Source organism: Pseudonaja textilis, chromosome 2 (assembly GCF_049901715.1).
Source record: "Pseudonaja textilis isolate UNSWEBS1 chromosome 2, rPseTex1.2, whole genome shotgun sequence".
Classification (NCBI taxonomy): Eukaryota; Metazoa; Chordata; class Lepidosauria; order Squamata; family Elapidae; genus Pseudonaja; species Pseudonaja textilis.
Window position 1 is genome coordinate 136,419,664 of NC_141991.1, and position 15,165 is coordinate 136,434,828.

The 15,165-nt window shown below is 39.5% G+C and overlaps 1 protein-coding gene across 7 annotated transcripts in view; it reads left to right on the forward strand.

Annotated features, from left to right (window-relative positions):
- The first annotated feature begins 3,042 nt into the window (after positions 1–3,042).
- Positions 3,043–15,165, forward strand: part of B4GALNT1 (beta-1,4-N-acetyl-galactosaminyltransferase 1) — a 67,111-nt gene continuing 54,988 nt past the window's right edge. Inside the window, exons 1-2 of one of the 7 annotated variants that reach the window (XM_087925426.1) lie at positions 3,043–3,151; positions 3,523–3,715. In XM_087925426.1, the coding sequence (XP_087781552.1) occupies positions 3,654–3,715 (62 nt within the window). In that variant the 5' untranslated portion in view covers positions 3,043–3,151; positions 3,523–3,653. Of the gene's footprint in view, positions 3,152–3,365; positions 3,401–3,427; positions 3,716–4,273; positions 4,345–4,423; positions 4,623–15,165 lie in introns of those variants that run through there. The other 6 variants (XM_087925427.1, XM_087925431.1, XM_026713706.2 and 3 more) reach the window with 6 other exon arrangements.

The following is a 15,165-nucleotide window of genomic DNA, read 5'->3' on the forward strand; positions in this document are numbered from 1 at the left end:
GAACCCAACATTTCCATTGCTAAGTGAGATGGTTGTCAACTGAGTTTTGCCCCATTCTATGCTCTTTCTTGGTGGCGCAGTGGTTAGAGTGCGGTACAGCAAACTACTTCTGCTGCAGCCAGCTGCCTGCAATTTGGCAGATTGAATCTCTCCAGGCTCAAGGTTGGCTCAGCCTTCCATCCCTCTGAGGTGGGTAAAAGATTGCCCCAGATTGTTGGGGGCAAGAGGCTGACTCTGTAAACCACTTAGAGAGGGCTGTAAAGCACTATAAAGCGGTATATAAGTCTAAGTGCTATTGCTATTTCTTGCTACAACTGTTAAGTGAATTTGACTTCCTCATTGACTTACCTTGTTAGAAAATCCACAAAAGGTGATCACATGACCCTGAGACATTGCAACCATCCTTAAATATATGCCAATGGCCAAGCATCTGAATTTTGATCACTTAACTGTGGTGTTGACCAGGAATCTAATGTTTCTATTGACAAGTCTTGAGGGAGCATATGTGCTGTTGAGGTAATTCCCCGTTAGGAGAATGAGCGCATACAGGGAGACGTATTTGAGAGAAGTGTTTGAATAATACACACACAGTACACAGATACACTGTACAGTAAATGTAGGTTTTTACTTCCAGTTTAAGCAAAGTTCAAGATAAGCAGTCCAAAGTCATTCACAGGTAAATCAGTCAGTTTTTCAATCCAGGGATAATCCAAATATCAAAGTCCAGTGTCAAAAAACAGTTCAGTATCAGACTTACATTAAATCCAGGAATATCAGTCAATTAGGAAAAAGGGAGCAACGGCAATACTTTCCAACAGAAGGAAACAGATCCACTCACACTCTCTTCTGAGACTCAGACTAAGACAATCCAGGTTTCTGGCTCCATCTTATGGCTGTTTGAAAAACCACACCCAATTGCAGTTTTTGCAATCTCTTAAAGACATAGTACTAAAATGTCTATCCAGGCTTATATATTTCTAACCCAAATACCTGTTAGGTGACTTATATTCCTAACATTTGCCGATGTCATCAGTGCCTCTGCATGCCTTCAAGGCCACGGAACGTTCCTCAGGAAGCACCCAATGTCCCTGAGTTGACAGCCATATCCTGGGAAGATCACCAGGGGAACTGGATGACTATTTTTCTACTTCTTTATCTTATCCAGCATGTGCCAGCTTGTCCCGGTAGAGTGTGCCAGTACCTGTGGGTGGAGAAGTGAGCAATGTAGGAAATGTATGTATGTATATATGTATATACAGGGGTGGGATTCAAATTTTTTAACAACCGGTTCTGTGGGTGTGGCTTAGTTGGTGGGTGTGGCTCGGTGGTCATGTGACTGGCTGGGTGTGGCCAACTCAACATCACTCACATCGAGGCACGCATCTCCTCGCCTGGCCTCTTATGACTATGGAGGTGCTGCAACAGTCATAAGTGTGAAAAACTGTCATAAGTCATTTTTTCAGTGCCATTGTAACTTTGAATGGTCACTCCACATAAGCAAAGTACCAGCAAAGGAGGAAAAAAAAAACTCCAGAGAAGTTCCTGAGACAGGAAGTCTAGTCCTGCCAAGAATGTAATAAGGGTTAACGGAGAGGCAGTTTCTGTAAGCAACACCAGAATGCTTCCTTCCTGCCTTCCTTACAGGATTAGGCCAGTAATTTCTTCTAACAACTGGTTCTCCGAACTGCTTAGAATGTTAACAACCAGTTCTAGCGAATAGGTGCGAACCGGTAGAATCCCACACCTGTGTATGTATATATCAAAGTGTGTTTAGGGTGGCTCACGTGCTCACAAAACTCACCTTGTTGTGTGGCGCTTGGCCACATACCTAGACTGTCAACTCTCCAGGTGACAAGCTCAGTATCTTTAACTGCTGAGCCATCACATCCCTCACAGCGAAGGTACCCATGCCAAAATGACTTTTGTCATCTTGAATGGTATTGCACATGATTGTTAATGATCTGCAACCCAATTTAAGAAGTGGTTCTGTTCTGCAGACTGAAATTCTGAAAGGCATTCACACCTTGAGAGCACAGGTAGTCCTCGACTTACAATCTTTCATTGAGTGTCTGTTCTAAGTTACAACGGCATTGAAAGAAGTGACTTGCAAGTTAAAAGCCCTTACACTTTTGATGGTCCCAGCATCCCCACAGTCACATGATCAAAATTTGAGCACTTGGCAACTGGCGCATGTTTACTATGTTTGCAGCATCTTGGGGTCATGGGATTACCTTCCCAGCCAGCTTCTGACCAGAAAATTCCAAAGGGGAAAGCCGGATTCACTTAACAACTGTGTGATTCACTTAACACCTGCAGTGGTTCATTTAACAACCATAGCAACAAAGGTTGCCGAATGAGGTGTGAGCATTCTGCTCCCAATTGCGGTTTGGTTGCAAGTCAAGGATTGCCTGCAATATTTTCTGCATCAAAATCAGGCTTTTTTGCAACATGCTTGGTTGCATGGTGTAAAAACAAACTAGAGAGTTTGAAGCACTGGGGACAGAGCATTTTTTACAGTTTTCATTAAGGCTGTTGGTCTTTCCAGCACTAGCACTATACACTGTATATGCCAACAGTCTGTAGAGATTCTCAGTCATCCAGATCATGGTTGTCCCGAAGGTGCTTTTTCAGGCGGCAACTGGACTTCCTTTTTTTTCTTTTGAAGACGTTTCACTTCTCATCCAAGAAGCTTCTTCAGCTCTGGCCGGATAGTGGGGAATGGAAGGATTTATATTCCTTGCAAACAGCTGGTAATTTGCATCCTTTTAGAGGGTTCTTGAAGCCCTTGGATGTTTATCTGTATCCTCAGTGCATATGCCAACAGTTTCTTTAGCGCCAAACTGGAAGTGTCAAGCTTGTATATTAATTGTGCTGCAATTCCATTAGAAAGCTGAAAACCTACTCTGTAAATTTCCAAAGGCAACTGTTGGACTCCTGGTTAATAATACAAATATCCCAGATGTCATTGGAAACTCTTCTTTGCATAGCTTGGCAAAGGAGAAGAAAATACTTATGGGTATGATGCAATCCACTCAGGCTTGAACACACAGAAGAATATTGTTCGGGGAAGACGGGAAAACGGCCAGTTCCATAATGCATTTTCATCAAAACAACATATCCTCCAGAAAGCGTCTAGTCAGCCATTGGCCTCGTAAGGAGTTTTTCTTTACAGCAGTTCGTGCTTTATATAATCCCTAATTGTTGTTGTTTTTTTTAACAATATTTTTAATCACTGCATTTTAACAGGTTTTACATTTTCGGCCGAGGACCGTCCTATCTGCCTTTTGTCCGAACTGTGTGTGTGTGTGTGGAGGGGTGGAAGCCTAGGGGACATTGAACCCACCAAGGGTGTTTTAACTCACTGCAGGATTGTTAAAGCTTCAAGTAGCAGCTCTCCCCGGTAGGGGCGCGAGACCACCGTTTCCCTCTCTTCTGTATTCGGTCCAGCAGCAAGCTAAAAGGTGGATTCCCGCTGCTCCGCCGGCTTTTAAACGGGATCTGCTTTTTGTTTTCCTTCTATAGCTGCCTCAAGAACCGTTTAGACCGTCCGTGCCCGGCAGCCAAAAGGCAGAGCGAGCTGGAAAGCCGCCGGGCCCCTGAGAACCGGGTGGAAGGGGAAAAAAAACCCCGCAATCAAAATGTAAGAAACCAACATGACACACAGGGGAGATCGGCGAGAAGAACGATGCTGCGGGGCTGAAAAAGAGCGAGCAAGGTACCATCGTCCACTCCAAGGCTGAGACTTCTCCGCAAGGCTTTGCTTAAGAGCCGAGCCGAGGCCGAGCCGAGGCGCGCGGGCGGGAAGGCAGGCTGGGATGGATGGAGGCGGCCGAATGCGCTGCGTGGACCGGGCACAGCTTCAGAGAGGGGAGGTTTTATCCTTTCGTGCAGACCTCGAAAGAGGGCGGGGCCTCCGTCCCCAATTAGGGGGGGAAGGGGCGATGGCGGGCCTCTTTCTTCCCTGGATCCGGAATCTTCTCTAAAAATGGAGCCATCTGGCTAGTCTTTAGCTTTCTTTGTCACAAAAAAGAAAGCAAGGGGGGGTGGGGGCGGCTGTCTTAAGGGAAAGGTTCCCCCGCACATATGTCTTAATCTTGGGAAAGCGATGAGGTAATTTTTTCAGACCCGCCGCTGCCTGTCTGATCGAGTTGAGCAACCCTGCTGAGGAAGCGGGGTGAAAAAAAAAAATCTAATCTTTTGCCAAGCTGCGTCTTTCCTCCAAAGCGGCTTCTGGTCCTGCTGTTAACGGAATTAGCGTTCAGGAGGGAGCCGGCACATGTGCTCGAGGACCCGGGGGGTGCGGGGGAAGGGAGCCCGGACAAGATCGTAGCCAATCTTCGTCAGGTATGGAACGGGGGTGGTGGTGTTTCCAGATGTGGCTCCAGCAGCAGTCCTCGCCCTCGCCCGCAAAGATCCGCCCCAAAGATCTGTTGTAAAGGCAGAGACTTAGGGAGGAGGGACTAGTTGGATTAAGAGCTACTTGCCTAAGGGTCGGCATAGCCGTAGAAGAAATAGCTGAGAGGTAGGATGCAAGCTTGGCACTCCTGATTTTTTTTACTGCCTTCTGGGGGCATGTGATCTTTCCTTAAATCTCCTTCGGTTTCCTTCGGATATCCTGTGAGGTGAGTGAGACCAGTGGGTATCTTTTCAGTGATGCAAATGGATCTAAGGATTGCTTCTGAGTGGGAAAGGCTGCTTGGTCAGTTCACTGAGCTGAGCACCGGAGTCTTTTGTCTATATGGAGCTTCTTCAGTCATCCAGGTCATGGTTGTCCCAAAGGTGCTTTTTTCTTGGTTTCCAGAAAGTCCACTTGCCTCTTGAAAAAGCACCTTTGGGACAGGAGCCTCTTCCATTGCTTCAGAGTGGCCAAGGCACATAATTGCTCACTGATAGAATTTTTTTTTTTAAAAAAAGGAAGTAGAGTGTGGATCCTCCCTCTAATTTGTTTTAGTTTTCTCTCGTGATAATAAGGCTTAGTAACATGGCACCAGGCTTGAAGTTTATTTAGATATCTGTGACATCAGTGGTGTGATTCAAATTTTTTTACTACTGGTTCTGTGGGCATGGCATGGCTTGGTGGGCATGACAGGGGAAGGATACTGTAAAATCCCCATTCCCTCCCCACCCCACTAACCTGCTTTCCAGCTCCGTTCTCCTGTGCAGGGCAACAAAAGAAGACCCAGCCAATTAGCTGGGACTCGGGAGGTAGAGAATGGATGGGGCGGGGCCAGTCAGAGGTAGTATTCCAAACTACTCAAAATTTCTACTACCAGTTCTCTGAACTACTCAAAATTTCCACTACTGGTTCTCCAGAACTGGTCAGAACCTGCTGAATACCCTCCTCTGTGTGATATGTACTAAGTTTATTGTGATCCTGACAAGCTTGCATGGGCAGAGACTTGAAACTGGGTCCCCTGTATGCTTTGTTAATTTGCCTCTTTAGTGTGACATTTTGTAGCCCAAGTGTGCCACCCACTTTCCGGAGAGCTTAAATGAACTCGCTGCTAAAGGATTTTGCTTTATGAGCAAGAGTTGGCTGCTGATAGTTATTGTTGCATTGTATATTTTAATTGCTCAAGGTGCTCTAACACTCCCTGCCTGATTTGTAACTCTGGGTTGCAGGTATTGCTGATGAAAAGGAAGGCATTCAGACAGAGGAGACCCAGCATAGTTTAGGTTTTTATGATGGATGTGACTGTCATAGATCTTCAGTGTGTATTCTCCCCCCTCTTTCTAATCTAATGATCGGTATTGAGGGCAGCTTTTTGTAAGCAAAGAAGGTTTTTGTCAGTGTTTGTAAAGCAGAGTTGTGCATGATGTAACTAGTCATTCTGTTTCCATAGCGCATGGAATTCCTTATCTTTAATTTAATGGCTGGGCTCAACAAATGACAGCCTCTCAATAGGGACAGGCTCAGGGGGTGGGATTCTACCGGATTGGACTGGTTCTATAGAACCGGTTGTTATGATTCTGCGCAGTTTGGAGAACCAGCAAATCGTGCCCCTGGCTGGCCCCTCCCCTCCCAGTCAGTCCTTATTGCGCATGCGCAACATTGTGTGCATACCCAACATCGCTCTTCTCCGCCCAGTCATCCTTAAGGTGTTTCTTCCCCCGATGATCGGCTGCTCCTATGATCAGCTGTGCCTGGATTCCCCTCGCTTACATACTGCTTCACCCAGGAGGCTCCCCTAAGGCTCAGGAGGCCCCAAACCAGAGTGCAGGGGGTGCTGCGTGCCTCCCCTATGCTCCGTTTTTTTTCTTCCTGAGCCCCAGGAAAGCCTTCTAGGAGCAAAAACTCCCCCCAGGGGCCTTCCCTGAGGCCCAGAAGGCCCCAAAAATGTGTGTGTGGGGGGGAACTGCAATAAAGCCACATCCACTCAGTCACATGGCCTGCCCACAGAATTGGTTGTTACAAAATTTGAATCACATGATTGTAAGCTAAATGGGGAAGTTGAAAAAAATGTTCCTTCCCTGGAAGGGGTAGTGAAAGTTTCATAGATATGTCCATGAAGAAGGGACAACTGAATCTGCCACGGCTGGAAACTTAAGAATTAGAGACCAGACCAGATCATGATGAAAACAGGATGCAACTCCCCTCCATATCCAAAAATGGAAGAGAGGCAAAATTTGAATCCCAACGTGGTTCTGCAATAGCTGCTTATCTTTCTACTAAGAGTGTCTTGTGTTAGTAATAAAAGACACTTTCTACCCAAGCCTTAACTTCGACTCCTCTGCTACTAGCTCCAGAGTGCTGCTTGAGTTTCTAGAAAGATAAGTTTTGTTGTGCCCTGAGTGTGCTATCAGCTTGTTTTATAAGGGATCACCCTACGTGTGACTCTTCGATAAGTAAGTTGCAGCAGTGGAGAGAATGACAGACACTCTAGTAAACACTTTTCTCTCTCATTCCTTCTTTTAAACTAAGCTTTTTTCTGGGTAAAGGATTAAGCTTAAAAAACTGTGCCTTTTAGCCTTAAAGTTTCACAGACGCCTGAAGGGCATAACTATATATATTTATATAGTTATACTATATATATTTGAAACAAATTTTATTAATTTTAAAAACAAACAAAACATCATTAAACATTGAAAACATGAAACCTCTTTCCATTGTAAATCTTTACAAGGCAGATAAAACATTATTTTATGTCGCATACTTCTAATTTACCCCATTTCCATATAAACACATAAATATCTTTTAACAAATTTCTCATTATTTCTCTTTACTCTTATTCAATTACATTTCTTTTCTATATTTATCTATTAGATAGTCATCATATTTATATTTCCCTCTGACTTGTTTGCAATTATTCTCATCTGACATTCCTCCGAGGTTTTATTAATTCTCAATCAAACATACACACACAAAACACAAAAACATAAAACTTCTTTTTAGAAAGTAGCTTGGCCCCAGATTACCTCTCTTTGTATGGACTTCAATTAAATTCATGCTCTTTTTATATACCATTACCTATCTTGTTTACCATTCTATATCTTCTATATAGTCTCTAAAATAGTTAAGTACATAATTAAATATTAAAATCTATCATTGAATCATAAACATTATAATATTTTAATTTATTAATTAAACTTAGTTTATTAAGTCTTATAACATTCCAGTTGTCTATTTCAAAAACAGATGCTACAATAATAAATCTATAATAACATCAACACATTAGGCCATTAAACTCTATAATTAAACTAAATATTTTAAACATTTCCTTTAATATTTTATTAAAGCTTAAAGTCTATCATTATTAAACATTTTAACATTATTAAACACTTTAATATTTTAATCTTTTATTAAATCTTATAAAATTCTAATTTTCTATTTCTAATACAAATACTACAATACTATCATATGTACTTTGCAGAATCTTTTTTTTTTAAATTATGCATTATCCTTTATCCCTAAAAATTTTTTTCTTTTTCCCATCTTGTTTTATACCTTTGTGGCTTTTCCCCCCTTTTCCCTTTCTTTCTTAACCCACCTAGCCTTTTTACCCACTCCTCTCCTAACCTCCGCCTTTTTAGCTTCCCCTCTCTGTTGTATTCTTCTTTCCTTTTGCTTTCTAACATTGTATTGATTTTGCATCTTATTTTTCTCTTTCTTGGATGTTTTTTAAGGTCTTAAGTCCTTCCTTTTCCTTCCTCTCTTTCTCTTTTCCTTCTTGATCAAACTTTTTGGTTCATTAAAAATGGCTTCTTCTTCCTCCGCTTCCTCCACCTGTTGTTGAGTTTGCTGGTAAATAGCAAGCGCCATTTCTAAAAAGCTAAAGGCTTCTCCCACAGCGTCCTTGCCTTCTTTCCTTGTTTTTCCATATTGTTTTCTTAGTTCATCAAGAGATAAAGCCATTATAAACCTTTTCTTCTTCTTTTTCTTTTTCCTCTTCTTCTTGTTAAACCAGCCAAGATATTTCAAAACTTAAAACAGTTCCCCAAAGTCCCAGAGTCATTAAGCAGTCCAAACAGAGCACAAAGTTCTTCCCTTTGCAATTTCTCTTCCTGGGGTAATATCAGTTAGGAAAAAACTGAATCTGTATTTTAAAGCCTTATTGCAGTTAACTTCTAGTCTCTTAATCTTCAAGGCATCTCCTCCAACAAAGTCTTAATATAAATTTTTTTTTCCAGTCCTCTCCCTTCCAACTTGTAACAAAGAGCTTTAAATTTTTACCTTCTGTAAAAGCAGGTTTTTCAATGTCCATTTGTTAACTCCATAAGGGAGGGAGAGTAACTTTCCCTTTCAGCATTTCCATTCGCCGCTTTAAGAAACCTCCACTAGAAACAATGTATCATCCAAGAGATCGTAGCTTTCAGGATATCAAATGTATCTTTAAAGTCCTGGTTCAGCCAAGAAACTTTCACTTTGCAACTTTCTCCTTCTTCCTCCTGCACAGTCTTGTCCAGCTGCCGGCTTCTTTGTGGTGGCCATTACAGACCACCGCTCCACCGCCTTGAGAAAAGGGGGTTTTGCCGGCTGGGGAGGGGGTCTGTGATACCCCCCAACCCCTATCCGGATCCCCCTATCTTCGGCTGCCTCTACGGGGCAGCCTTATCCTCCAGACCCATCCGGATCGGAGGCACCAAGACGGCTAGCACGGCAGGGATCGTGCAGAGTCGCGAGTCCCTGCCGTCTCCGAAGCCTGGGAAACCGGAAGTCAATATAGATTTTTTTTTTTTCAAGGCGTATACACCAACCATGATGAATGATAAAAAAAAATCTGAATTAATAGTTAAACACACACATAGGTCTGCTGCCATCCATTAAAGCCTTTGTAAGAATGGCACCTGCAACATAATGCTCTATGTGTATTTTTGTACAGGTAATCCTTGTCTTACAAAAGTTCATTTAGTGGCCATTCAAAGTTACAGTGGCTCTGAAAAAAGTGACTTATAGCAATAGCACTTAGACTTATATACTGCTTCACAGTGCTTTACAGCCCTCTCTAAAAGGTTTTCAGAGTCAGCTTATTGCCCCCAACAATTTGGGTCCTCATTTTACCCATCTCGGAAGGATGGAAGGCTGAGTCAACCTTGAGTCTGATGGGATTCGATCTGCCAAATTGCAGTAGGAGTAGCTTGCAGTAGCTTGCACTCTAACCACTGTGCCACTGAGGCTTATGACTGGTTTTTTAAACAGTCTACTGTTAATCTAGGAAACCATAGGCATAGCCATTTATGGTCTAGTTCTGCATTTTCTTCTTCTTTTTTTAATCAACTTTATTGAATACAAAAAATTAAAATATACAAATATACAGACTCAAAAAACAAAGATTCATACAGACAAACCATAATCTCTGTGCTAAAACTAATTAAACTTTCCTTTAATACATTTGACAGCGAGCTAAATATTTCCTAAATTATATTATGTGGCAGTTATTTCTTACTTCCCATGGGTTCTCTGTTATTTATGTTTTATCAAACATAATGTTCTGTTGTTAATATTTGTTGTTGGATTATACTTATTTATTTTTACCAATGAATTCCTTCTATTGATTGTTTAAAGTACGAGAGAGTCTAAGACTGACATTAATGATTCCTGTTATGGTATGCATCTTAATCTGTTTCATAAATTTATTTTCCCCCTTTGATTCCCCTTTTTGTTTTTTTTACGTTCTAGCCAATCATACTACTTATTCCAGGTCGAGTAAAATTCCGCCTCCTCTTTTCCTTTTAATTTTAGTGTGAGTTTTTCCATTTCTGCACATTCACAAATTTTTTGAATAATAAATTGTATTGGTGGTATATTAGGTGATTTCCAAAATTGAACCAGTGAGATACGTGCCGCTGTTAGGATATGGATAATCAAATATTTTACTTTGGAGGGATAACCTTCCTTAATGATACCCAAAAGATACAATCTAGGTTCCCACTCCAATCCACCCTGGACAATTTCTTCTAACCAAGTTTTGATTCTAATCCAAATTTTTTTGACCACTGGGCATGTCCACCAGAGATGGAAGTAGGTACCATGGTTCCCTTTGCATTTCCAACAAGTTGGATTGGATGTTGGATATATTTTTGCTAATCTGGAGGGTGCTAGATGCCATCTATATATCATTTTATATAAGTTATCTTTATAAGACACAGATTTAGTTATTGTAAGATTTCTCTGCCAGATTTCTTCCCAGTCTTCTAAGTCTATATTATGGCCGAAATTTCTTGCCCATGCTATCATAGGTCCTTTCACAATTTCCTCTGCTAATTCATATTCCAATAGATAATTATATAATTTAGATATCATATTTTTGTCTGGGCCCAAAAGTATCTTATCAAATTTAGTACTCTTTGATCCTATTCCAAATTCTTTTAAATCTTTCTCATATCTTATTGCTATTTGGAAATAGGACCAACGATCAATCATTATTTTTTGGTTTTCTAACTCTTGGGTTGATTTGAGCTTTCCTTCTTTGTCTAAAATTTGGTTAATATTTGAGCTTTTTACTGATGTCCATTGTATTAGGGCGGAACATTGCCTCCCTTGTTGACAACCATAACAGAACTTTAATATAATGACTTTTCCTAGTATCAGACCAGGTTTTTATCAAAGATTTGTGTAGAGTATGTCTCTGGAAGTATGAGTGACTTTTACTACTCGGGTTCCACAAAAAGGCATGCCACCCTATTTGTAAGTCATATCCTTCTAATGGTAGAATTTTTTTGTTATCCAATTTAATCCAATCCTTTATCCACATTAACATTGCTGCTTTATAATAGGTCTCCCAGGCAGGGAGACCAAAGCCGCCTCTGCTTTTATTATCTTGTAAATAAATTTTCTTAATTCTTGATTTCTTGCCTGCCCATATGAATTTCATAGTAATTTTATCCAATTCTTTGAAAAATGATTTATCCAATAATATAGGAATCGTTTGGAATAAATAAAGCAGTTTGGGTAGAACATTCATTTTAATTGTGGCAATTCTGCCTAATAAAGAAAACTGCATTTTGTTCCATATCTCCAAATATCTTCCTATTTGTTGTACTAGTTTAACATAATTGTCTTCTTTCAAAGTTATTGTTTTGGGTCTCAACCATACACCTAAATGTTGTGACTGGAAGGATCGATCCTGCTGGGAGTTTTAACTCTGATGACTCTGAAGATGGAAGGTTAGAGCCTGCTGTGAATGTGGAGTCTGAATTATCAGAGGACACAGACGTGAGCCAGGAGGATGAGAGATTGTCGCAGAGACAATCCTCCCCAGAACCTTCGACTTCGTTCATGCCAGCAAATGATCCACAAAATGAGACAGAAGTTTCCAGTGAGGAAACTGACAGATCTTGGATTGACGCCAGAACTAGGAGAACCAGGAAACATCAATCTGAAGGGAGGCGTCAGGCCAGACATTGATTGGAGAGACTGACACGCCTATCCAGGTAATTTAAAGAGGCGTGCTGACTCTCAAACTTTGCTTGGAAGCAAAGTGTTTGATGAGTCGAAAGGATACATTTGGAGTGGCCTTTGTGATTTATGGACAATTCTAAATAGCCTGACAGATTCCGGGAAGTCTGCCAAGGACTGGAAAACAGTGCTATTAACCCTTTTGAATCTGGTTTTGTTCTTGTTTGAATATTTTGAATTCTGAAACCTTGTCTTCTCATCTATGAATTTAGGTGAGACATAACACCTAAATATTTAATCTTTTTGACAATTTGTAGTCCCATTATTTCTTCTAGTTCTTTTTGTTTTTTATTTGTTATATTTTTAACTTAACATTTTGGTTTTTTCCTTATTGATTTTCAACCCGGCTATTTTACCGAATTTATCAATTTCTTTTAATAAGTTTGGTCCTGACTCTATTGGAACCTCTATAATAACGACCACATCATCAGCAAATGCCTGTAGTTTATATTCTTGTCTTTTAATCTTAATACCTTTAAATTCCTCATTCATTCTAATTCTGTCCAGTAATGTTTCTAATATTGTAATAAAAAGCAGAGGCAACAATGGACATCCTTTCCTGACACCCCTTTTTATTTCAAAAGGATTAATAAATTCTTCATTTATCATTACCCTTGCTTTCTGAGTTAAATAAATTGAATCTTTTATATTTGTGAAGTTATCCCCAAATTTCATCAAGTTTATCTGGCGTTTCATAAATTCCCAGTTTAGGTTGTTAAATGCCTTTTGTGCATCCAAGAAGAGAAGAGCAACTTGGCTTCCTGGATGTGTTTCATAGTATTCTAATAAATCAATTATCATTCTTGTATTATTTCTAATCTGTCACATGGGAAGAAATCCATTCTGGTCAGGGTGAATTCTTTCATTGAGAATTAGCTTCAATCTTTCCGCCATCACACTCATAAAAATTTGATAATCTGTGTTTAAAAGAGATATTGGTCTGTAATTTTTTACCTGGGTGGCATCTGCACCCTCTTTAGGGATCAATATAATGTGGGCCTCCTTCCATGATTCCGGGATTCTTGCCTCTAATAACACCTCATTGCAAATCTCTAGGAACAACTTTTCTAGCGATTCTCTGATCTCTTTGTATAATTCGCTTGGCAACCCATCTGGGCCTGGAGTTTTATTGCTTTTTTGTCTTTTAATCACTTCTTTTAACTCATCTAAACTTATCTCCTTATTTAATATCTCCCTTTTATCTTCCGTTAATGGCAGTAATGTACTTTCTTTCAAATATTCCTCTAATTTATTTGCGTCTATTTCTTCTTGGTTATATAAATTCTCGAAATAGTCTCTTACGATTGTTTTCTTCCAATTCCATCTCTAATATCCCATTATTATTTTGCAATTGGTATATAGTTCTTTTTTGGTTTTCTTTTTTCAGTTTATACACTAACCATTTTCTGGGTTTGTTTACATATTCAAAGTAATTTTGTTTTGTGTATAGCATTGTCTTAATTAAATCTTCCTGGTCTAATATATTCAATTCATGTTTAAGTAATATCAAGTCATTTTTAATTTGTTCGTCCCCTGGGGCTTTCATTAGTCTATCTTCCAAATCTTTTAGTCTTTTTATTAACAAGTTTTGTTTCTTCCGCTTTTCTTTATTTCTGTTGGCTGTATAGGCTATCGATATACCCCTTAGGTACGCCTTCATTGTGTCACAAAGAATTTGCAACGAGGTAACCTGTTTTTTATTGAATTTAAAAAATTTCTCTAATTCTTCCTTAATTTTTTGAGTGTATCCTTTTTCTTTCAATAGTTGTGGGTTAAGTGTCCACCTAGCTTTTTTATAAGTTTGGGTTTTCCAAGTTATTTGCAATGGGTTATGATCTGCCCAAGTGTTGGTTAATATTTCTATATTTTTTATATCCTTAAGTAAATCATTATTCATCCGTGCCATATCTAACCTTGACCAGGATTTGTGTGGTTTGGAGTAGAAGGTAAACTGGGTCACTTCTAGATTCAATTTCCTCCATGCATCTACTAAATCTAGTTCCTCGGCCATATCGAAAAAACATTTAGGCAATGTATTTTGGTTTTTTTGATATTTTTGATCACTGGCGTAATCCTGTTTATTGTTAGAAATTGCATTAAAGTTACCAATTATGCAAATCATAGGTTTGCCTAATTCTATTAATTTTGCATATAGAGTTTTATAGAACTCATTGTGGTTTATATTGGGGGCATATATCCCTACTAGTAAAATCTTTTTGTTTTGTATAACCACCTCTACAATTAATATTCTTCCAATCTTGTCATTATAAATCAGTTTCAATTCTAATTCTTCTTCGATATGTAATACTACACTCTTTTTTTCCTCTGCTCATGATGTGTATAGTTTCCCTAACTTTTTGTTTTGTAAATATTTCTGTTCTTGTGGTTCAATATGAATCTCTTGAAGACATATTATGTCCAATTTCAGCTTTTCAAGTTTCAAAAGTATTTTTTTCCTTTTTGATGGATTGTTTAAGCCATTAATATTTATAGAAGTCAGTGTTAGTCCTTTCCCCATTCTTTCTTATTTTAGGTGTTACCTCTCATTGGTTTTGATTATTGTTTGACTTCTGGTTTTGACTCCTGTTTCCTCACGGGTGGATCTTTCCCCTCTATCTTCTTTGTTTTGGTTTTCCTCTCGTTCTTTAGTTCTTTGTTGTATTTCTTCTTGACTTGGCATTTCCAATTCGTCTCTGCTACTTGTTTCCTCCTCTGATCCGCCCAGCTGTTCAAAGAACTCTTGTGCTTTATTTAGGTTATCAATTTTCACTCTTTTTTCATTGCAGGATGTCAGAATACCTTCCGGGGTAATCCATCTAAAAGAATGTTTTTTTTATTTAAATTAATGAGGAATCGATAGTCCTTCCTCTGTTCCCAGACTCTTCTTGGTATTTGTTTCAGTACTATTGTTTCTTTATCTTTGTATTTTATTGTCTCTTCTCTAGAAATCTTGTAAACAACATCTCTGACTTTCCTTCTAGCAAATCTAATATGGACCTCTCGAGGGAGTCTGTGTCATCTCACATAACTGGTATAGACTCTGTAGATATCATCAAATTCATTTATCATCTCATCTTTGTCTCTTTGAAGGAAATCTGCTAGAAATTTAGCCATCACCGATGTTAAGTCCTCCTCCCTAGTTTCCTCTACGTTCTGAAATCTCAAATAATAAGAGGCTCTATCCATCTCAAGGTGGATTAAGGCCTCTAGAGTTTCCTTGTTGTGAGTCGTAATTTTATGGTTCATAAGTTTTAACTTTTTCTCATTTT